The sequence below is a fragment of the Coptis chinensis genome, chromosome 8 (genome assembly GCF_015680905.1).
Source record: "Coptis chinensis isolate HL-2020 chromosome 8, ASM1568090v1, whole genome shotgun sequence".
Taxonomy (NCBI): Eukaryota; Viridiplantae; Streptophyta; class Magnoliopsida; order Ranunculales; family Ranunculaceae; genus Coptis; species Coptis chinensis.
In genome coordinates, this window is record NC_141463.1 from 77,129,085 (window position 1) to 77,155,243 (window position 26,159).

General features: G+C 35.1%; 1 protein-coding gene and 1 long non-coding RNA gene across 2 annotated transcripts; both read left to right on the forward strand.

The window, feature by feature from the left end:
* Nucleotides 1–995: 995 nt before the first annotated feature.
* On the forward strand, nucleotides 996–5,419 carry LOC147483162 (uncharacterized). The gene is made up of 4 exons (XR_015204526.1): nucleotides 996–1,350; nucleotides 2,907–2,975; nucleotides 3,127–3,195; nucleotides 5,200–5,419. It is a non-coding gene; the product is annotated as an uncharacterized LOC147483162 (long non-coding RNA).
* Nucleotides 5,420–11,535: 6,116 nt separating this feature from the next.
* On the forward strand, nucleotides 11,536–13,950 carry LOC147483163 (zinc finger BED domain-containing protein DAYSLEEPER-like). Its single transcript, XM_086579502.1, is given in 6 exon segments — nucleotides 11,536–12,043; nucleotides 12,094–12,301; nucleotides 12,304–13,443; nucleotides 13,446–13,592; nucleotides 13,705–13,764; nucleotides 13,871–13,950. Coding segments are annotated over 6 exon segments (2,118 nt in total). The 5' UTR covers nucleotides 11,536–11,560.
* Nucleotides 13,951–26,159: the final 12,209 nt, after the last annotated feature.

Here is a 26,159-nt window from a genome sequence, read left to right on the forward strand (position 1 = left end):
TCAGTCGCACTCTCGAATTTGGGTTTGGGGTTTTGTTTTGGGATATTTTGTAGTATATGAATAGGGATAGAATCGTATTTTTGGGGAATTGTGGGGCTATTTGAGTCATTCAATTCCAAAGTCAACTATTGTCCTAAATGGTGTTTTTGAAATAACGGTGGCCTTTTGGGTTTATTATTTCGGAATTTTGTCATTTTTAGTTTTATCCCCAAAATTATTCGAAACCAAACCGAAACCGAAACCATTTATAAAGGTTATGGATCATAAAATGTTAGACCCATTAAAAGTGGGTCTTCAAGAACTGAACCGATAAAGAATGAGAACCGTTAGAATCGAATAGTAAAAAACCGATCGATAGGTATCCGAACCGAAACCGGAACTAATTATTATGATTTTGATATATAAAGTTTAGTATTAAAGACAAATCAAAACATTGTAATATATATATATAGTTTTTGTTTGTTAGGTGCAAAAGTCTACTAAATATATATATAACATAATAGTGACTGTGTGTTATTAAATACATGTTTTATAATATTACATTAAATATGTGTATTATAAATGTTAATAATAATGTCAACATCCTCACGTATACTATGAATTAGCTAATACAATGTATATATTAACTAATATGCATGTACGTGCTTGATATATTACACGTGTATATCTCTATTAGTATAGTATACCATAATTAACATGGACCTTTAAATTAGACCAACCTTTTTCCTACCATGAAATGCCCTTGATAAAGAATTAAAATCAATTATTCAATGCCTTTAAGAAGGACTACTTAGTCATTTCATAATTTAGTACCATCTATACCCTTAAGATTACATAATAATTTAAGGATGTATGTGTAAATTTAGGTCGGAAATCAACTATACGCCACTATTTAATTGTTCGCGACTTACCCTTCAAATTAATGTCGAATTTATTATCATTTATATCGAATTTAAATCGTGGAAACCAGACGTCTCTTCTTCTCTCAAATCTCCCCTCATTACCTCTCTTAAAAAAGCTAAAAACCAAAAAACAAAAACAAAAACATATATCCCTAATTGTATCTCTACTGCCGATTCAATGACCAGATCTGGGAATTTCTCCATATCAATGACTTTTCAATTTGATGTTTACAGATCTGGTTACATATATAGCAAATACACCTCATTTTCCTTTCCCCTCCTTTTGTTCCCTCTTTTGTTGTAGTGGATGTACTTGATTCCTCTTGGTTTGATAGTGATGAACGGCTTCACCCAAGCTATGACCTTGCCCGAGGAACAGGCTGGGCAGCCAAACTCCCAAACTCAGCAATCCACATCACAGGGTTCTGCTGTAAGAAGAAGATGAAAGGTTAGCTGCTATTTTCTTCTGACATTTAAAAATTGTAAGTTGTGGCTACGATTGGCTATCCTCTTAGTGGATCATGAAACTAGTGCACTTAACTCGGAATGGGATGTTGAGATATACAGTATTGTCCCACTTCGAACATTTAAAGCCTCACATGTAGTATATAGTTATATAAGTATATAGTTATATACAGTTTTTGTTTTTGTTTTTGTTGTTTTTTTCTTTTCAAATAATGCTCATGTACGGATAAAATAACCATAAAGAAAAACAAGAAAAAAATCAAAAGAACAAAGAAGATGAAAGAAATCAGACAATGAATCTTTTATTTCAAATTTCAAGGTTTGGAAAGAGAGCTGAGATAAATCACTCTTGAAGGGAAGCACTTGACTTCCTGTTCTGAGATCATTTGGTGGAAGGTTCCTTGCATTTAGAAGAAAGCTTTTGTGCTGTAGTGGAGTAAAATTGTTATTCTTCATCGATTGAAAGATTGGAAATTATGTTGCAAAGGAAACCTTAAAAAAAATCGGTAACTTCCTTGATCAGAGAACATTGTCAAGCCTTATAATGAAGTTCATTTGGCAGTTTTGGCTATGATGATTTACTAGCAATTTTCTGCAATTTTAGAACTGTTTCTGAGATAAAACGTTAATGTACAACACATATTATACAAAGTCAGAAATCATAAGCCCTGCCCATCCCACTTCCGTATATCGAGTTACAAACGAGATTAGTGTTGAGTAAATTACTGAATCACTATCTCATGAGATGGGTTATTTTTTTTGCATTATTTCCTTCGTGTGTTTTTACTTACCCATATGATCACCCCTCAATTGGGTACAAACTGTCCAGATCATGTCTGTGTCTCTCCAGTCAAACAGTCGGAGTTCTAAAGGACACTCAGATTGGTCACATCTTTTGTTAAATCTTCTTTTGATAATAGTTAAAGGTTTATCATTTTTTTTTTCTTCTCCGATCAGTTAGGCATTTTTTTTTTTTTTCCTAAAATGAGTGTTCTCGCTTTATAGGATCGAAGTTGTACTGGAACTTAAGGATTTCTATCACGATTGCATAGGTTTGTACCTTCGTATTTTTCCTTCTTTTCTTACGATAGTATTCTGCATGTAGGATCAGTTCTTGCTTCCGTTAAAACTATGCTTAATTGTTGACTATGATTGTTGTATGATATAATCAGTTAAAACCACGTCCATCCTATTTGGACTACTGTTTTAGTTAGCGAGAATGTAGCTACATTTTATTTCTGTCATGCAATTCTTATTCATTTTTAAATCCTATAAGGCCATCTCTGTGGAGACTATTTTATCCCTAAGCCTTTCAGGCCCATGCAGATGCTCATTTGGAGCTCTGTAGCTATGTTTATTTTCTTCGAATCACACATTAGATCAATGTCGTTCCTGTGCTTTTAAAATCTACGTAAATAAACTGTGTACATGCTTGGATCGCATCAAAGCCATATCCGTTGTAGCAAAGCAATATCCGATGCATTTGTTTAAAATCTACTTTTTAAAACTATTTCACTCGACCTTCCTTTGGTTTACCAGTCGTCTTAGTAACTGCAGCTTGCAAGGGCCTGTTCAAGACCTAAGCAGAATACCAAGTCTTGGCTACTTGTAAGTTTGTGCGTTTCGCTGGTAACTTCTTCAGTTTCTTATCGTAGAATGAATCAATGGTTAATCTCACCCCTTCCACGGGTTGAGATAAGCTGCATTTTAGTAATTGCTGATGGGTATATTTACTTTGGTTATGACATTCAATTTCCAGAGATCTCAGCTGGAACCAGCTACATGGATCAATACCATCAAATTAGCTTTCTGATGAAATCGCTACCATGTATGTATTGTTATTCAATTCTTTTTGTTATGCTTTGTCTGTCTCCATTTAACATATTTTATATTGTGGAGAACATGTATATCTATGACTTAAGGGAAGTTTTAATCTCCATCTATTCAATCCAGTGATCCTTTCCTTGGCTGTGGAACAACGGAACTGATTATGTTGTACTATATGCAGTGATGTGTCATACAACAACCTCTGAATTTTAAATCCTAAACAGCCATTTATGTGGAGACTATTTTCTCCCTAAGCCTTTCAGTCCCATGCGAATGCTCCCTAAACAGCCATTTATTGTCTTTCAATCACATGTGACATTAATGTCGTTCCTCCGATTTCGAAATTTCTTAATGTATCCCTCTGTTTGTATTCCCTGTTTTAGAATACTCAATTTGTTATTTACTTCTTTACTTCATTGGAATTAATACTTTTGCCACCACGCATGAGGGTTGTAGCTATAGTTGTTAATTTAGCAAAAAAATTAATGTGTAAGTAGGTTGGGCAGTTTTGGTTTAGTCCTTGGGTAGGTCTGCTGTGGTTTACTCCGCTTAGAGATTATGCAAGTACCCAAAATTTCGCGATTTTTGTGGAATGGCCTGTTTGCAGATGTGTTACAATCTTGCTAGATCATGCTTGGAAGTAGGGACCATTCCGAAAAGTTGTTCTCTGTAAAAAGTTTTCAACCAGTTTCAATAACCGGCCTCATCTGTGGGGTCTGGAGAAATAGTCTTTCAGATTTGAGTTATACAACAGAGTGATTATCAAAAGATCTAATGCCATAACTTCCTATGGATTTTCGCTTCTTCTTTCCTTTGTTAGTTATTGCCTGTAAACTCTCTAAGCTGGTTATTCCTTCTTAAATGGATGTTCCTAGAGAGTTGTCGTAGTTTGATTAACTTCCTTGAGTTTGCTGTAGTTTCTCTTTTGAAGTTTATAACAGATAAGGAAAGAAAATAATGTATTAGATTGGGCTTTCCCTTTTGGGAAGTAGGATGTAGCCTCACTTCCGTAACTAGCTTGCAGTTCTCTAAGGGGAGTGAATCGAGGTTCCTCCTCTATCTAGAAGGAGGACGGAGCGTAACGTCTAAGAGTATGATCTCCTTTCTCTTTTGATAGCTCGATAGTGAAACCTGAGGCAAGTAGCTAACTGCATCGAAAGCATTCCACCTTCTTCCTCTATCATCATTATCAAATTGCTTCCGCAGATGCCGGAAGCCGATTAGCTTACACCCATACCTCCTGGCGATTATCGATCCACCTCCCAGAATCATAATCCTAATACCAGGCGTGCATATCACATGGGAGGAGCAGGGCACTAGACTGATAGATGTTACAATCTGATAAACCTGGTGCAAGATCTTATTGACAACGAACTTCTGAAATTTGCACCACCGGAAGAGAAGCCTCAGCGTCTGCTGCAATTGATGCATCCGCTGCCATTGAATTTGCTGCTGTCTCTGACTTACCAACAAGCAGTCCAAGGCCTTACCTTAGTTCCTTATCTTTAGCTTGAGAGATGGGAATTGAAGGAGAAGCTGTGATCTTAACTTCATTTGCCTGTTCACGACTCTCTGATGAAGGCTTCCAGGCCTAACCACAGCTATTTTCTGGAGTAAGGACAGAAGGGATCGACCCTACCCATGGTTCAATTCTGAGTGAAATCCCCGAGCAACGTCCTTACTTAACTTACCTGGCCCCAGGGGAAGACATTCTTTTCTTTAGGGAACAACCTCAAACTTTGATTTATATTTATTCTAAAGGCAAAAGGAGGGGGCATCGCGATTTAGTTGTTGTCGAAATGCTCATCTTCTAAGTCATTCCAACCTGTTTTTTGTTTTTGTTGTGTTTATGTAGACTGCTTCAACATATTATATAAACTCAAGCTATCTGTTCATGAAGTATTTTATATTTTATATTTATTATTGGTAACTTATTCACACAAGAAATAGCTGGATTTTATAGTTTTACACTGTTGCAATATCAGATCTGATTTTATTCTTGCAGAGTTGCAGATATGTAACATGTTGAAAAAGAAACACGAGGAGGCCAAGGAGCTACTGGTTCGTGCTATTGTTAGCAACAATAATCTGCTGATGCTGAATCATCCCATCTATGAGGAGAAGATATCCTTCTATATATTTACTTTTCGTATATATGTAGTTAAAAAAATCATTTTTCGTAAGGTGTGAACTTGGTTTTCCCTTGACAAACTAAAACATCCGCATGGTCCAGAGGTTTGCCGCTCGCATATCATCTACAGTGCTACAGAGTTGATCTGCTTATATAACCTTTTGAATTTGAAGGTACAATTCATGTTCATGCATTTTTTTCAGCCCATTTTTTTTTCGGATACTGGCATGTAAACCTTATTGCTATTGTTAATTATACACACCTCTTTCCTTCTGTAGGTCTGCTGTCCGTATCAAATTTTGTTTTGTGCAGTACTTGAACCTGGGAGAGGTTCTTTTACAAGAGAGAATTGTTAGTGAGAAGCACTGAATTTGAAGTGGTTCCGTATTACACAAACATTACTTAAAGGTTCGCCATTTGTGATTGATTTGATTAGCTTAGGAATTTGGTTGACTCTTGCTATACCTTTGTTAAGTTCCTTGGTTGTGGCATAAGCATTCACCAAAAGCACTGAACAATGTCATTTTGGATGAATAAGAAAAAGTTACTGAAACTTGAGTTTTCGTACCTGGTTCATAAAATAGTGAGTTGTCTTTTAGGGATTTTTTAGTTCTGTTAGCATGTCTTAATGGGAAAACAGGTCGTATCTGGGTATCCGTTACTGTGAACTTCTTTTGATTCTTTTGTCCCTTATTTTAAGTTTTGATCTGAAGCAGTTCTTCCTCAAATTGAACCAGCTCGGCGAGCCTCGGGCTTTGATCTTTGAGACAGATGTTGAAGGAATAAGGGCTGCTGTAGTTGAACTAGCTGAGGGAAACTAAGTCGTTCACCACCTTAACAATAACTTGATTTTCGAATTTAAAGAATCTGAACTCTACAATTCCGAACTATACGTCTGGGAAGTTGGATTAATGGGTATTTGAATGAACTGATCCACTTATACTATACCAGTCCGATCTCCTTGGGTATCTCCATTTCCGCATCTGAGATTCGCAAGAACATCAAGCCAGAGACAGAAGTCACAAATATTACAATTGTCACTCACTTTGTACACGAAACCACCATTTTGCCAACTTGATACTGCCCCAGCCATTAGTTTTTAAAGTCGGACTGGCAATCCATAGTTCTGAAACGTCTTGATTTCGCCTGAGGCCTGCAGTCACTATTACCATGCCCCAAGCTGATCTCCCTTGCTTAATCTCATTAGAGAAGTCGCAACTGCCTTCAGATCTACGGCACTGTAACTGCCTTGATCCGACGGAGGAAGTAGCAGTGGGGTTTCATGAGCATTGGTTAAGGACAAGTCAAAAATATGATGAAAGTATACCAGTTCAGTGTACTGGACCTCAACTGGTTTCTCTAACACCAACAAAAGATGCATCTTTTGTAAAAGGTTTCCCTTCTGCTATTAAAACTCACATGGAGAGCCAACATAACGGGGGATTACTTATTGAAAACAATTACGCATTTGTGAACTCTCAGTCTGAAGTCCCCCATCGGTGGGAAAGAGTTAGCACACCGCAAGAGGCCTCTGCTTACACAGACCAACCACGTATACACATTTTACTTTCGGCTACTCATCAGTAAATCTCATTCATACTTGAATCTGTACGTACCTTGCTTTATGCCTTTCTATAACTGTTTTTTATTTACTATACTTCATCTAAATCCATTAGCCTGCTGTTAATCGAGAGATCCTGAAGTTTCATATATTGTCACAACATGTGAGTAGAATCAGGTTTCCCGTTTAATTAGGTGGCCTAATTATTGACAGTTCAAGACACAACACACGTACGTACACACTCTCCTACAAAAAAAAATTGTGTGCTTTCTCTACAAATTTGCTAGCTTCCAAAAAACCCAATTTGAAGATTAATAAAAAATGGCGAAGTAAAATTATGTTTACACTTTTCGGCAATTTTTTTTTAACATCGCGTGCATAGCACGTGCATCTTGCTAGTATAGGATAATGAATACGTACAATGCTAACTAACAATATAATTGTGATACATGTATTTATTATATATATGACATATGTACGTATATTATAATGTACACGTGTTTGTAAAATACACGCGTACGTACAATTTATGAGTTGTACTTAAATCTTTTAGAAAAATTTGAAAAATTATTGAATTTAGGACCATTACTTCATTTGAGTGGACAAAAATATCGGCTGCAAGTGTTATTATTGCACTAAAAACCAACTTTAATATTGATTACATAAGTAAAAAAAATAATTTTAGCAATAATAATGTATAATCCGAGAAGGAACCGAAACCCAAACTAGAACCGACTTAATTAATGGGTATGGATTTGGATTTTCTAAATATAAGAAAAAACCGAAAGACCCGAACCTAGTAGGAATCGTTAAAAATATAACCAAAACCAAAACCAAAACCAAAACCAAAACCAAAACCGATAAGAACCGAACCGGAACCGGCCCATGAACATCCCTACTTGTAACTTCTTTCGTAGACAATTTTTTCATAAGTGAAGGTCTTGCCTCAATTTTACGAAGAATTTGTGTGATGTTTTGATATCAACCCTACACGGTTTAACGATTATAAGGAGTTTCAGGTAGGGGTGTCAACACTCTGATTCAGGTCCGGTTCTTAGTGTTGTAAGAGCATCTCTAGGTGGTGGTAGTATCACCTCCAAATTTGAAGGAGAAATTTGAATTCATTAGGGTTCTAGATCATTCTCAAGCTTCCAAAAACCTAGAGAACCTTCCTTATTTGTTTGATTTGATTTGATCCCAAAAATCAAGAATATTCTAGAGAATATGCCATTTTTAAGCCATGTTTGGAAACCCTGGATTATGGGCTCATTGAGGACGTGTAGGGTTTGATTTTTTGCCCTAATCCATCTAAAATATCCAAAAACCAAGGGTCAAGATCGCACCCCTTATCCCACCTTTTGAATCAAGGGCCAGATTTAAGAGGTGCAACCAAAAAGATATCAAGCTATTGGATTTTTCTTAATCAATACTCAGCATTGGATCAAACTCATTACCATTTTGAAATCCATCCCAAAAAGCTATAAATATGGGTCTCATTCACCCACAAAAAAGACATCTGGAGCTAGTATTTCGAAGTTAATAATCTAGAACTAGTTATTCAGAGCTAATAGCCTAGTAGTTTTCTTTTCTTGAGTGTTCTTCTTTTTCTCCCAAATCACCTGTTTCAATCCAAAAATCAAAGTTGTCAATTCAAAATCAAATTCATCATCATCATTCATCAACAATCAATCAAGATCAACAATCAGTCAATCAATCTACAATCAAGTATGAGAAACATTTCAAACAAGGTGACATCTTTCTTTTCTCTTTTGTTTCATGTAGCATTGCATATTAGGTTATTTTTTTTTTAGTTTTATATAGCATATAGTTATTAGTCTTTAAATAATTTAGTGAAGATCATCCAACTTGGTAGGTTAATTTTCAAGCTTTCTCCGTTCTCCCATCTCAAAACTTTACACCTCAATAGAAGTAAGGTTGGTTTTTACCAGGTGAATGTGGGTGCCTAATACCTTCCTGCATCGCACCTTGACTCCCGAACCCAATAATCATCTAGTTTTGAGGGTTAGTCCTTCACATAGGTTTTACTCAACTTTTCCTAAGTTAGTGACGACTCTAAAATCAATTGCATAGATCTAGGTACACATTTTTGTGCGTACAACATGTTAGTATTATGATGGGTATTCCTTGAATGTGGTGGGAATAACCCAAAGTATTTATTGAATGTACCATTAATGACCTGTTAGTGTATGATGGATATTCCTTTAATGTGGTGGAAATGACCCAAGGTATTCATTGAATGTGCCATGAATGACCTGAGATATTTAATGCCCATAAAAGGCGGTGATTATGCAAATGGAAAGCCCAGAGATGGCTGTGATTCACAAGTTATGAGTTTGCAAAATGTAAATATGTTCCTGGAGGCGATATCCCTGCTTGGGACATATGTCTTGTAGTGGTACTCGGCGTGAGAGAGGCACACGGGTATGTGTGATTTGGCAAATGTGTGAAGTGCAAATCGTGGAGTAGGAACTAAAGGTAAGGTCAGTCAATAAGTGATTAATAAATAAGATACATTGTGGAATTAAATGAACAAAAAATATGTAAATTTGTGTGATGTTATGGATGTGAAGTGTGAATGTTTGTGATCTTTTATATGATTGCAAAATAACTATAACTTGATATGTTATTACGAAAATATTAATAACTTGTGATAGTCTGAGATCTATAGTTATGCATGTAGAAACTTTATGATGTAATGATGTCATGTGAATGACTACCCTTCGTATAGGTATTATGATAAGTGGTATTCCCCGAATATGCGGGACGAACCAGGTTGTATCAATTAGACTTAAATGTCTTAAATAAGGTTTGATTATGAATGGAAATTTGACTGGCTGAGATAAATTATTTTATTGTGATGTCTAACTCTGTTTTGCAGGAAGGTAGGATCTATTAATCTTTTATGCAGGGACGTAAATATCCTACCCTAAGACGACGTGTTGGCTTAAAGGTATGGTGTATCAAATTCATATTTAATTAGGTTATCATATGTATATTTAATAAGTGGAATGTAAGTGGTATTTATGCTGTGAGTTATTTTGGAAAGTGGGAATGATGAGTACTGTTATATGAGATTTTTGGAATTGTATATTGGGGGTGAAATATTACTTGGGAATAGGGGTGTGCATAAAACCGGTGTACCCGACTAAACCGACCGATCCGACCCGACCCGAGCTACACGGGTCAGTTATCCATTTAAGACGGTTCGGGTCGGTTTGTTAAATGGCAAAACCGACAGGGTCGGTTCGGTGCTCGGTTTGGATTTGGTATACCCGAAAATAACCGACCCGATCCGCAATATCTTAATTCACTAGATTAGTAGAAAATTAGAAATGTATCGTACCAAATTACCAATTAGTAAAAAGTAAAAACCCATTAACTAGGGCTGAGCCGCTACATCCCCACCAGTCTAGCCGCCACCATTCCTCCACCACTCTTCCATCAGTCAGCAGTCAGCACCATCAACAAAGGTAATAACTAATTATTTGGTTTCTTTCTTTCTTTTTTTTTTTTTTTTGTTTTTTGTTTATGTGTTTCTCTCAAAAACTGGAGATCCAAAATATGATCTTCTTCTTTGCCCTGTAGTATTCATCTCTTCGTCTGCTATCTTAATACGAGCCATCAATTAAAACTTATTACAAAATAGTTCAAATGTACATGGGTTTTGATCATGAAATGGTGGCCAATAGAGAAGGATAGTGTTCCAAGGAATCCGTTCAGTTTGAGATACAGTTTTCCAATGGCAACAGCAATATTAGCCGCAGCTATAGTACGGTTACATGGGGGAGAAAGGTTGACTGTTGGGGGATACGACGCTGGTGTTCAACAACATGTAGCTGATTCTCTAGCAATCGATATTGTCGACAGCTTGTGGTTGCAAAGTATATTGGCAAGACTTACATGGTACTTGCCACTTGGTAGGATCTGCTAGTGTAGAGTTCCTAAGAGCTCTAGGCATTAGACACAAAAAAATGGAAAAGAAGAGTGCTGATAAATAGGCTATAGCGATAGATTGTTGCCCCACAAGCATAGGAATTTGGTGATTATCCCTACACTCTAGCTACTGTATACAATACCTCAATAGGCAAATTATGTGAATCGGACAATATATATATATATATATATATATATATATATATATATATATATATATATATATATATATATATATATGTACTTTCGAAAATGCAAGATGAATGTGTTACCATGCTAACTTCTTTTGCTTGATTACTTACTAACACTAAAAAGACCAAAATACCTTTTGCGAGTCAGTGATCTATCAAGAAAGAGAGAATCCAGTATAAATGTATAATCATATACATGATATTTAACTCCTGTGTAATGATGTGCAAATTATACTCAAGGTGCTGAAACAAAACTATTTCCACTCCATGAATTACAAAATGGTGTTCTATAATCTATACAACACATAGTACGTATAGAACATTGACGAAAGCTTCTCAAGCTCATGAAATGGTGACCACTTTCTCATTGACTACATATCTCGATTCAATTTATTTGTCGCATGGTTCCCCACTTTCCACAATTAAATATAAATGAATGCACTTTCAGTCTTTCACACTTGCTAAATTTATCGATCTATCACAGGCTTTTTGTTTTATCTCGATTGCTAATATGTGTCATTTTTATTAGATGGCTTCTACTGAGGTTCCTAGTGATGGTCCATCTCTACAGTCAACTGTCGAAAATCCTACGGATACGGTCGATCCTACTATGGCAGGTAATAAAAGAAAATCCTTATCTTCCCCTGCTTGGGATCATTTTCATAAGATAGAGAGTTGTGATCCCAAAAATCCAAGAGCCAAATGTAATTATTGCCCTGTTAGTTATGCTTGTGCTTCGAAAAGTAGTGGAACTTCTAATATGTTGAGTCATATGAAAGTATGTAAGAAAAATCCTAACAATAAGGTGGTGGCTGATAAATCACAACAAATATTGTCTTTCAAAGATAAAGAGCTTGTTGCTGTTAGTTTTAGCTTAAAAGCTTGTAGAGATGCTCTGTCTAGAATGATTATTATTGATGAGTTGCCGTTTAGTTTTGTGGAGGGTGAAGGGTTTCGACATTTTGTGAAGGTTATACAACCCAAGTTCACAAATTTGCCCTATCGGACTCAAGTTGGTAGGGATTGCATTGAACTTACATGGGGAGAGAAGAAAAGTTAAAGAGTTTTCTGCATGGTAATAGAATATGTATAACAACTGACACTTGGACATCTATTCAAAACTTAAATTACATGGTTTTGACTGCTCATTTCATCGATAGTGATTGGAACTTACAAAAAAGGATTCTGAATTTTTGTCTAGTTCCAAATCACAAAGGTGAGACCATTGGAAAGATGGTAGAAAAGTGTCTTCTTAATTGGGGTGTCCATAGTCTTTTATCAGAATCGCTGATAATGCAAGTTCTAATTCTGTTGCCATTGATTACTTGAAGAAAAGCAAAAAAATTGGGAAAGACACCGTTATGGAACATAAGTATTTACATATGAGATGTTGTGCTCACATCCTGAATCTTATTGTTTGTGATGGCCTGAAAGATGTTAATGATGCTATTTTCCGAGTACGTACTGCAGTGAGGTATGTGAGGTCATCTCCATCTAGGTTGGCCAGATTCAAGGAGTGTGTGAAGGAAGAACAAATAGAGTGCACCAAACTTTTATGCTTAGATGTGGCAACTAGATGGAATGCGACATTCATGATGTTAGAAGTTGCTGAGAAGTTCCAAAGTGCCTTTGAGATATTGGAGCTTGAAGACCCACAGTACACCCTTTACTTTGATGATGACAAGATCAAGGGGCCTCCAACCTTAACTGATTGGAATAGTGCGAGATTATTTGTGAAATTTCTAAGAGTTTTCTATAAGGCAACATTGCGATTTTCAGGTTCTCGTTATGTTACCTCGAATAATTTCTTTAGTGAAATTCTAATTGTTCAGAAGAAATTGATTCAGTTTAATGGAAGTGAGGATGCACGTTTGAGATCAATGGCGCTGCGTATGCAAACTAAATTTGATAAGTATTGGGATATGGATAAGATTAACATTTTGTTATATGTTGGTGTTGTGCTTGATCCCCGCTTCAAGATGAAGTATGTGTCGTATTCCTTCAAACAGTTGTATGAAGAAACTAAAGCTAATGATGAAGCAAAGAAAGTGAAAGATGCTTTGGTTGCGTTGTATGAGTGGTATGTTGGGCACTATTCTTCTTCAAATCAGCCACCTATTGATATGAACGTGAGCCAAACAGCAAGCCGAATGGATGTTGATGATGATGAGCAAGATCCTACTATACTAGCCGCCGAATTTCAGCAACACTTGCTAGAGGAAGATAACTTACAGAATAAGTCTGAGGTTGAGAGGTTTTTGGCTGAAACTAATGAAGTTGGTGGGGATAAGTTTGACATTTTGGGTTGGTGGAAGATCAATGCTTCTAGGTTTCGGATCCTTTCTCTTGTTGCACGTGATGTTTTGGCAGTTCCGATATCTTCCGTAGCTTCTGAGTCTGCATTTAGCACGGGGCGATACTTGACCCTTTCCGTAGTTCGTTAGCTCCTAACACGGTGGAAGCCCTTATTTGTGCACAAGATTGGCTTCGTTCTCCATCAATTCCAATTAATCTTCGACAGTCAATGGATGATATCGAGCAATATGATAAACTAGATGGAGGTAATAATTTGCATTGCAATGTTTAGTCTATCGTTATTTTCTTATGTTAAAATATGTACTTATGTAGTTCGACTTACGTATGTATATGCTTGTGTTCTTTTTTTTTTTGCAGAATTATTTGGATCGACTTCTTCTGAGCCTAATGCTGCGAATGTTACGGAGAAATTGATTGGTAATCGGTTTTAAGTTTATTTTTGTGAAGTTCATTCACTATGTCTATTTGTGAACTTGAATAAGTTGGATTATTTTTGTTTGTTATGAAATGCAGTTGTGCTTAGAACTTGATGATGTGGATAGGCAGATAGATGTAGATCATGTGGATAGCTTTTGTTTTGATAGCTGTGGCTTGTGTGGATAGTTTTGGCCTTTGTCGATGCTATTGGTTTTTGGTTATATGATGGAAGAATTTCGCTATTTGCTTTTCGTCGCGGTCCCTTTGCTTTTCGAAATTGTGTTCGATTCAAGTTTACAATTCAGCAAATCCATAATCCATAATAGTCTTGCAGGAATTTTCTTTTTCTTTTTCCTTCAGCTGTTCACGAGTGTGGAAATCCCTTGCTTCCCTACGCCATAGTTAAGAGGGTATCTTCTGTACCTTAAGAACAGTTCTTATTTATATAATGCTGTATTGAATGGGTTAGGCTATGTACAGTTTTTCTTGTGTGCGAGAAAACGAATGCAATTTGGAGGGGAAACGAATGCAATTTGGAGAGGCAAATATGAATGACAAGTGCATCTCCAAACTCAAAGTCTCACATCAAAGGAAATCACTGGCACTTTATTTAAGTATCAGTTCTCAAACTATCGGCCCGAAGGTCCGAACGCCTCTGCATGATCAATAAAAATCAGGCCCATAAAATTAAAACTTTCTGTAGAACGGCTAAATCTGCAGAATCGGTTCTTTCCAGTTTGTTCGTGATTCCTTCTGCAGTAGTGAGAACTGAGAACAGTTCATGGCTTGTAATCACCATCACTGCCCAGGAACCATTTCCCATAAAAAAAAATTCAAATAAGAACCCTCAAAGTTATTGAGTCGGGTCGGTTATAATCGGGTAAACCGACCAATAGTCGGTTTTGGTCGGGCATCGGTTAGAACAGAATCTGGTCGGGTCAGTTGTGGGTCGGTTGAGTCTATAGGGTCGGGTCGGTTTGGTTACAATATTGCATAAACCGATTGGGTCGGTTCGGTAGTCGGTTTTAGCCCAAAACCGACCCAACCCGTGCACACCCCTACTTGGGAAGAAACTACATGCCATTTTGAGAAAACGGAACTAACTTGTCTTCCAAGTTTAAATGATTGTAATAGTATATTCTTTTATTTGAAATATTGAACATATTGTTTTTATTTTAGTCTTACTCATACCAACAAATTCAATTTGTTGACTCATGTTTGTTTTGTTTTGCAACGTGGGTGTATTCTTGGAAACATAGATGGTAGTGCAGTGGATGAGGACACATGATTTGGATTTGCTCTTGGAGTCTTTTGATTTAAGTTTTTCTGAAGTGTACGGTTTTGTTTTTAAGACAGATGTAATAGAGTTGGTTAGTTTCTTTGAAGTTTAATAATATAATTGAAGGATTGGTCCTTTTGGTTTTAAATTTGATCTCATATTTTAATATCGTGGTTGATAATATGTTATTAGGGTTTCGTTTCATCCTGAGTTTTCAGATGATTGAATAGGGCGACGATTGAGATAATTATATCTTGAATAATTCTCTATTTTAAATTTTCTGAAAATTTGGGGTGTGACATTTTTGGTTCTAGTTCTTCATTTCGGCTCTTAAGATATTCACTATTTACACACATTTTTTATTGATTTTATTAAAAAATGTGTACTAAAAACACAAAAATATTGCACGAACGAGTCGTTTTTTAAATATTGATATAAATAATTCTGTCATTCAATAAAACGTTAAATAAAACCATATATTTAAGGTTGTAAGATTTATTTTTATATTGTTTATAATATTAAATACTATGAAAACTACATATTATTACACTAATAAATAAAATTTAGTAGTATATAAATGAACGTTTTGAGTTTTTATATTCTTTATTTTGATATCTTTAATATATAGAAAAATGAGGGGTCGAGTGAATAGTGATTGGTATGGACATAGGGGCATTTTGGTAATTTCACAATTTCTTTTGGTTTTTCCTATCTTTTTTAGGGGCGAAATTGTATTTTCACAATTGTCAAATTTGTTTTCTAGCAAACGTATAGGCTTGGTGGGCTCTAGGGCTGGAAAAATGATTGCTCATAGAGGTAAAGTAGTAATTCACTTCTATTGTAAATTTAAAATGAGAAAATCTAGTGTGCATAGGAGAGAGAGTAGCGTAGTTAATGTAAGCCACTCATCACACCAAAAAGTACGGGTGTATTGCATTACGAAGTACTGTGCAAGGGCTCAGATTTATGCGTATCGGTGCAACAGACGTACTCTAGAACTGCTAATTTAAAATTAGAAAGAAAAATAATGGTGGGGCTTGAGATTGTTCCACGTGCCTATGCACGTGGCATGAGGCTAGTGTTTTTATATTAAAAATACGATAACGTTCGGTTCCAGTTCGGTTTCGATTCTGATTCGGTTTTTTTATTTAAAAAACCATTCAATTCCGGTTCTATATGGTCCGGTTTTTTTAGTATCTATTTTTAAACTGTTCCTAAAAATATAAACTGAAACCATGATTTTTTTTATGGTTCTGATTCCGGTTAAACGGGTACCGATGGACACCTTTAGTATCAGGGCATCTTTGATTTGAAAAATGAATCGTTTTATATTGAACATCTCTTCAAAGTAAAGAGAAGTTTATAAGGTTGAATTGAGATGGAAAACTTAGTGTAAACATCGTTGAATCAGGCAATTGATGATATGCATATGTAAACAATGAAGTAAAACCTGCCTGTAATTTCTACATAGCCAATTATTGCAACCTACACGAAAGGAACATTATCAGGATATTTTGTGGACAACAGCGATTTAGCTAAAAGGTTTGAGCCTTTGGGTCATCCTTCAAGATGCGTCTAATACTCTAATGTATGAACTGATGATTGCATAACCCTCCAATATATAATATTAGTATTTGTCGTCCGTGATCTGTATGCTTCATGCATCGCATATCCGTCCAGCCTTCAACGATATCCGTCCAAGTCTGGCATAGATGCAAGCACCTTTGGGCGCCACATTTTAAATCCAAATAGAATTGTTGACACAACAAAAATTTAGTTTTAACAAATTGCCACCCCTTAAAAAGTTGGATTAGCCAATCATAAAATGTTAAGAAAGTGTTTGGACCATAAGATGGATGGAGGCCCATAACAAATTTGGATGGGATCCAATAATATTAAAAACTAATAATGGGCATATTGAGGCCAATTGTTGATAACTTTTTAATTACCAAAAAAAAGGTGATTTTTGATAGATCCCATGATACTTAATTTAGTTTAACAAATTGCACAAACCCTTAAAATAGTTGGATTAGCCATGTCACAAGCATCATAAAATGTTAAGAAAGTGTTTGGACCATAAGATGGAGGCCCTACGGCCCCACACCACCCTTCTTTGTTATATAGATGGATTAGATGGGATCCTATAATATATGTAAATTGCATAATTCAATAATAATGGGCATATTGAGGCCTACCTATCTAGCCCAATAGCCTTTTTTTTTTTTGGCTAAAGATAACACAGCTTTTTAATTACCAAAAAAAAAAAAACATAGCATTTATTTTTGCTAAAAGCACAATAGCTTTTAGATTCACTGTGTCATACATTTGTAATAAATCGGTAAATCGTATCCTAGATTATGTACTTCCTTATCAAAATCTGAGTTATAATCTTATAATTTAGATAATCAGATAATATATGCAATTGAATGGATCGATATAACGTCCAATAAAATATGATCAGAAGGATCGTTTGGAGAGAAATCAAATTATCAAAAGAAAATAGCATTGAAATTTGCTGGCATAATGATGAACTTGGACATTATTTTCAGTATTTTGAGTGATAGACGGGTACTTTCTGTTGCACTAGCATTGAGCACGTGTTACACACGGGTCAGAGAGACAAAACCATTATTAAAACTGAAAAAGACAAAAAAATAACAAAAAAACAAAGCAGAAAGGGACAAAAAGTGGGAACACCATGACAGTTTATTCGGCTAACTCGGCAAAGCCTCTCTCATTTACGTAGTAAAGATTAATACGTCTTGAGTTAGCAAAGCCTATTTATTATGTAGTAAAGATTAATACGTCTTGAGCGTCCAAAAATACATATTGTTAATTATTTGATCTGATTGACTTCAGGAAAAGAAACCAAGAACCCCAACATGTGAGCGTCCATTAGATACAAACTCAAATGATTAGCACGAGAAAGTGATCAATTAGTACAATTAGTATTGAGCACGTGTTATACACGTGGGCCAGAGAGACAAAACTACTATTAAAACTGAAAAAGACAAAAAAAATAACCAAAAAACAAAACAGAAAGAAACAAAATGTGCGGACACCATGACAATTTATCCGGCTGGCTAAGCAAAGCCTCTTTATTACGTAGTAAAGATATGACTTTATTTTTTGATCGAAACTATCGACATATGGTTGAAGTTGTCAATTTAACCTCTGTTGTGTACTTGTGTTGTCGTTGATGGGGACCCGTGTTATGATTTATCCAGTTGAGGGCATCTATAGAGTATAGACTATAGAAACATCAAACATAACTACAAACATCTGTATACAGGTTATTAACTGCCACATAATCTAGAACAAAAAGGCAATATCCAACGAATTTTATATGAACCAAACAACTGGATTGGATGGAATTATGGCTCCATGTCCCTTGAGTGAAAAAATTCGCATTTACGTAAAGATCGATAATGTAGGAGTATGACTCTTTCCAGCAAAACCTGATTAGATACTTCAAAAGCAAAATGTGAGTAGATTCGTCATTTGATTATGGAAAATAGAAAAAGGAACAAAAATATATATATAGATTTGTCAGTTGTTAGGCTAGTATGAGACCATGGGATTAACTAATATTGAGAGTAACTCTCAAGGACAAAAACGGAAGAAAAAATCACTCTCAAACTCATATATATTTTTTTTTATAATCACTCACAAATACCGGGTAGATTTTAGGACAAATATACTCTCGACGCAAAATTAAAAACGGCACAGGTGGTAAAAAGTCAAGTTTACACCTGACGCGAAATAAAAAAACGTCCCGACCTGGCGTATGTAGTATGAACAATCATTGTTTATACCTTAACATAATATATGATTAGTGAACACTTATTGGAGTATGAACAACCATTGTTCATCTCTATTTGGGATATGAATGATCATTGTTCATACCTCAACATAATATATGATCAATAAGAAAACACCTATTGGAGTTGTTCATACTTATGTGGGGTATGAACAATTATTGTTCACAGCTCAGCATAATGTATGATCAGTCAGAACATTTATTGAAGTACGAACAATTATTGTTCATATCTATTTAGGATATGAACAATCACTGTTTATACATCAACGTTATATTCGTAAGAACCCATATTGAAGTATGTTCATACATATTTGGGATATGAACAATTACTGTTTATACATCAACATAAGCTATGAATAATCTATGTTCATACTTCAACATAATGTATGAGATATGTTCACTTATTTGGGGTATGAACAAACACTGTTCATACATTAGGTATGATTATTCATACCAAAACGACAGAAAATGGTAAAATCGGAATATATTAATTTCAAATCCGGACTATTTGTCCTTGAGAGTTATCTTCACTCAAAAATTGAGTTTCTGGATTATTTTCACCTAAAAATTGGATTTTCGAGTTATTTTCACTCGAAAATTGGGTTTGTAAGTAACTTAAAAACAATGTGTACTTGAGAGTATTTTGGCCCAGAATTGGTCCTCGGCTTCTCAACACTATATGATAGTCGGGTCTTTATTTAGGAGGCACACTTTTCAACCGAACAGTGTATTTCTAATATCTCTATTTTAAGATTTTAGAACCACATCCTTTAATTACTCTAGTTAGCTCCCTCTTTTTTAAACATTTTACAAAAAACTCTCTCACTTTATTGAAATTAGAAATAGCTTCATATTATTTAAAATATATGATAGCCGGGTCTTTAAGAGGCACACTTCTCAACCGAACAATGTATTTCTAATCTCTTTATTTTAAGATTTTAGAACCACCTCCTTTAATTACTCTAATCAACTCCCTCTTTTTTAAACATTTTACAAAAAACTTTCTCATTTTATTGAAATTAGAAATAGCTTCACATTATTTAAAATAATTTAGAAAACCTCATTCATTCATGTCACTAAAATTATATTCAACCCCTCCTAATGTTTTTATATTCTTTTTTAGATTAGAACTAGAATTCAAAAATTCATACTATCCAAGAGATGGTAGAGCGACAGGTTTAAAGACTTGAAAAAACACCGATGCGGGTTTGCATACTTGTATAGAGAAATGTCACTAAATATCTAAAGAAATGTTAGAGAATAATTCAAGTATTTCAGCAATGGTTGATGTTATTTCTAACATATTATAAATGTGCTATTTTAAGATTTTGGAACCACTTCCTTTAATTACTCCAATCAGCTCCCTCTTTTTAAAATATTTTACAAAAAACTCCCTCACTTTATTAAAATTATAAATAGTTTCATATTATTTAAAATAATTTAGAAAACCTCATTTATTCACGTCACTAAAATTATATATTCAACCCCTCTTAATGTTTTATATTATTTTTTAGATTAGAACTAGAATTTAAAAATTCATACCATCCAAGAGATGTTAGAGCGACAGATTTAAAGACTTGAAAACACACCGATGCGTAGCACGGTTTGCATACTTGTGTAACTAATATAAGGGCCTAGATTTATCTATCATTATTCATGCGGTGATTGTTATTCTAAGGTCCCAATCATGACTTAGATATAGTGTCGAACAAAATAACAAGAGCAATATCGCTCTCATTTTATTTAGATATAGTGCCAATCATGACTTAGATATAGTGCCGAACAAAATAACAAGAACAAAATAACAAGAGCAGTATCTACTTATGTTAATCGTTTAGCAAATGAGATGTCGATGAAGTGTCACCTTCATTTAATTTGTGGAGAAAAATTGAATCGATGGGACATTGATATGTGGATATAAGGTATATGGTCTTCTAATAATTACAAAATTTGACTGCTGGGGACATAATCTAGTGGTTGAGCTAGCTAAAAAAGTTGGAGGACCAAAGATATGTATATCTGAAAAATTGTTGTTTTCCTTTTCCTTTTGATGGGCTGTATATTATAAGTTTGTGCTGGAAATCCAACATAATTTGGTCCCCCTTAATGTTTATGGCGGTAGCAAAAATAATGGTGCTATTGTACTTTTCCTGAATGGACTTGCTTTCTTCTTGAAACCCTTTGTGGATTTTGATGTGTGTCTTATATAGGCCATTAATTCCTCTAGTAGTTACTTGTAATTTTGTAAACATTTGTCCTGGAACCTAAGTTTGATGGAAGAAGTCCAAGACATAAGGATGAACTCTTATCTTCGAAAGCCTGGAAGTTTACTTTAGTGTGACAAGACTTTATCCATGTATGAGACTGAGAACCTATCGTGTCTTCGACCGGCCCATTGGATGGCGTAATTTAGTAGGAAATGTTTTTTTAATAATCCAAGTTGGATTAGTTTATTTGCTAAGGAGCATGAATGTGTTGGCCACTTGGAATGACCATATTGATCCTGACCATCTAGCACAAAATCCATCCACTATCTACCAGTGAATGGATCAGCAAGCCAAGTTCATTTCACATACTCAACTTGTTCATATTCAAACTATAGCTAGGTGAATAGGCCATATCAAGAGTGATTCAAAATTTTGTTTGATTGTAAGGTTTCTGTGCCTTTATAAATTAAGTACTGCAGGGGCCTACCATCAGTTGCCATTTTCTGAGTGCACTACGAGTTAGATTGGAATGGGCAACTACAAAAGTATAGAACATAGTCAATGAGCTATAAGGTTGTGTCCATTAGTCCATACGATTTTTTCTCAGTTTTGTTTCAAGAGTTTCATTCAAATGTAACACTCGAGTATCCTTGTATATTTCATAAGACGCATTTTGGAGTATCAGTGACCATGTAGAGACACCCCTGTCAAAGAATGGAACTGCTGGAGGAGAATTGGAAGATCGAGAAAACAGATGAAAAAGGGAAAAGGACTTGCCACTTTTTTGTTTACGTACTAAACGATTATATGGGAGATCTCATTATATGGGCTCTGAACTTCATTTGGATCATAGAACTCCCGGTGCTGCAGAACTCATATTGCAAATGACAAACATTTTATTTAGAGTCCAGTTTTGCTGTTACAATTTTTTTTTTGTCTCAGTTGTCCACAGCCAATAGGAGAAGAGCAATTAGGGACTCATTTGTAATTAAATTTTTTAAGGAGCATCTTCAAATAAAATTTACCTGTATTTCTATTTGAGAGTCCCACAAAGGCCACAATATAAGGAAAATTTTCCAATTAAATTTCGTCTTCTTCACTAAAAAGGGAAAAATTACTCCATCAATTTATCACAACTAAAAAAGAAGAAATTACGCAATCGATTCGTTTCAACAAATCGTATGGGGATATTAGAAATTAATGGGTTATTGGAGTGATTAAAGAAATTGACTTTGTCATAGAAATTTAATCAGTTATGAGAGAAGAAATTGACTTTGTTGATCGGTGATGTTGTTTCAAACTCAAATTCTTGCGCAACATCCGTCAGTCACAAGCATGTTAAAGCCTAAACAAAAGGACAGAGACAAGTATTGCGCAGAGAAATTTTGTCTTCTTACAAGTTCAGTTTTATTTTTATCTTCTAAAAAAACTAAAACCATGCATGGTGTCGCCAATATAAGTCGAAATTCCCCAACTACTCAAATGAAAAACTATTGAAGTAAGCTCGGTCGATGGCATATTCATATTGAAGCAATTAGTTTAACACTTTAACCAACGAAGGAGTTTCGTGGTGTTCTTTTTTCTTTTCCTTCCATATATGCTAAGTTATTTGTTATTTTAAGGAATTATTAAGAAAATTTTAATTGCAATTGAGTCCCTAAGGGTAGGGCAGGGAATCTATCCAACCCGATTACCGAATACATTGGGTTCGAGGGTGCATTTTCGTATCTGTTTATTTATTCGGGTTGGGTTTAGGTTTGGGTTCGGGTTTGGGTTCAAATAAAAATTTTGGGTTTTTTTTTAATTTTTAGTGTTATCCGATCGGGTCGGTCGGGTTCGGATATTAAATTTCGGTTTTATTCGGGTTTGGGTTCGAATATTGTGAAACTATTCAGGTTCAGATTTGGATATAGCTATATCCGACCCGATCTCTACCCTACCTAAGGGCCTGTTTGGCGGTTTGGGTAGCCTGTATAATGTATAAGACCCCTTATAAGGTGTTTAGTTGTTTGGTCCAGTCCATTTTCAGAATATGGGCCACAATTTATGAATAAGGAGAACATAAATGGCCCGATGACAAGGATTACGTTATCTTTTGGGAAAGGTAAGATAACAATATTCATTCAACTTAATCACGTGAAAAAAAAAAAAAAGAATTTGCGAAAGAAAGCTTTCTTCTTCACCCACTCTATGACTTCTTCTTCTCTACTGTCTTCATTCCGATCTCGACCGACCACCGCAAATATTTGTCACTTCCTCCATTTTAAGTTCTAACTCCTACAATTTTCTCTTTTTGTGTATTTGAAAAAACAAAAAACCAAAGCATTACCTACAAATAGAATTTGGGTATTCAAAGAAGAACCATCTTTACAATTTCCTCATTTTTATACTTTCAATCTTCTCTCTATCTTCACAATCTAGTGGAGTGCTTTTGAATTATCAATTTTTTTTGTTGGACTTCAAGTAATAGGGAGATTGTGTTGAAATTATGTTGAATTGAAGTTTGGTTGTCATTTTGAAATTATTAATCCAGGTTATCTTTCGGTTGATTTGTGGTTATTTTTTATGGAAAATTTGATGTTATTTTCATTCAATTTGGAAAATTGATAAAAAAAAAAAAAAAAAAAAAAAAAAGTACCAGACAAATCTGAGGGACCAAACAGTCTCCAAACTGATTACTTTCGAGGTATCCACCACAAATTATACATAGCCTAAACATGGTAAGGTACTACAGAATTTCACGATGCCAAACAGAGCCTAACTGCTGTTCTCCCCTGGGATGGACAGCTGGGGCACCAAAAATTGTGAGCTCAACTTTTTATTAGTAGATATGGGATGGTTGTGTTTGATAAGTAATTAAAAACTGCCATATGCAAATGAGAGAATATTTGAAGTGATATTTTCTTTACAAATCATTTGAAGACAGAAATTTAGTACGTTAGTTGAAGCCACGTCCATACGTATTAGATATCCAGACCTTAGTTTAAGAGAATAATTTTGTGGACATACAACAATTGTTGTCCACAAGACCTCATGTGCTGATTGGTGGAGAGGCTGCCCAGAAAAACTATTTACCTGCCCGAAAAAACTGTTTATCTGGCCCACAAAATGTTTGGACCAATGAGAAGCTAGTGTTTGTGGACAAGTTTGTCAACAAATTCGCTCTCTTAGTTTAAGTGACGTCCGATTCGTTTATCAACTAGAATTCCCCACACTCTCTCTCTATTGGAAGAAGGTTTTTGATACTGGGTGTAAACTTTACACTTTGTACATTTTACACTCCCATTGGAAATGCCCTAAGTGCAAAGTCAGGAACAAAAATATAAGTCGTTGGTTCCCGTGGCCAAACAATATCTGGACAATTGGAATATTACATATTACATGTTATGAACTCATTAAGAGATGGACCATTATGAGTCAGACCATTATGCCATGCAAAAATCGGGTTTCCGAAAGCCTTTTATCCGATCCAATATGAAGTCATTTCTAATATATTGCGATATATTTTGCGCGCACATGTTTGCAGGTGTCGACTAGCAAAGTCGGTAAAACTTTTGGGTGATGATACCAGAGGTCTGGGGCTCGAATTCCGTCAGCATTAAAGAGTTATTGATCTCATTTAAAACAGACTTGCCAATCAAAATTCGGATGGATATATTGACATATTTTGTATTTGATATATATAGGATTTTTCTATATATCGACTATTATATACGATATATTTGATATAGATCGTTGACTTTGACTAATTTTTTATCGTTTTTTATTAATATCAATGATATTTATGATATAATTAACAATATTTTTGATATATCAACATACAAATAAATTTTTGATTGGCCAACAAAAAGATATCCACCGATATATCTGATATATATCGATTTTTTAGTGGTCTGATATATAGCCCGATATCAAAATATTTGGTCTTGATAAAAAGTATACTAATAAATCTCCACATCTTTCCACCAGGTCAGCTTCAATCTAGAAGTACCCAATCACATTTTGCCACTAGCCTATTGCTCTATTGTGGAAATTTTGGTTTCTAGCCACATGGTAGGCCCTGAGATTGTGGGGGGCAAGGCGAAAGGCCTAAAATTTCCTATTTTTCTGGCAAACAGGTAAACCATTAACCATACTGTTGCTCACTTGATTGGGGGCCTTGTTATTGGGCTTTTACTCCGGGACCCTAATGGCCTTGCCACGGAGCCGGCCCTGACTTAGTGGTGGTACATGTGGTGCATATAAGAACCTTTCCTCCGTAAATTTGTGTATTTTAACCGCGAACTATGAAAAATGTGTTTTAATTGCACAAGAATCAATTTCCAATTGAAAGTGACTGGGAGACTCTAACCAATCAATTATGGTTTGAAGCAAGTAATATTTGGATACTTACTACATTAAAGAACCGTAGAAATTGATACATATATTACTCAGATGCAAAATGCACACTTGACTCACAACATATATCCTCTTATTCATAACGACTGACTTGACTTTGAAGTGCTTCAGTTTAGTGGCCGCCAGTGGATAGAGGACCTTTTGTGCCACATAAAAGAGCAGGCGTTGTAATTGAGTTTGTCCGATCCTTGTAATCAGTTTTGAAGAAATGACGGGTCCACTAAGATATTGTTTTTTTTCGTAGAACGCTAAAAAAGGATAAAGATAGTGTACTATTTGGTATCTACAGAAAGTTTAGTATATCTCCTTCTATTGGCGGCCAATAAAGTACAGATATATGGGTGTTGAGACTGTTGATAAGGCAATGATTTATTTCACTATCTCACTCTCAGCTAGATTTACTGATGCATACTTTGTCTCTTTTTTTTTCGCTAATCACATGCAAACTATCTCAGTTTGTGTGTATATACTTCGAATAAATTAACCTTTCATAAGAGAAAGGTTAGTAGAAGTTTATAAGAGGGCAAAACAAATGGACCCTAATTATTAATAGGAAAGTAATCAATATACATAATCTACTATTTATTATCTATATACTAAAGTAGAGATCTCTAATGAAAGATTTTTTCTCTCTTATGTGGTACTCTAATATGAGAGTTAGTTTTTTTTCTCTCATATGTGTCACTCTAAT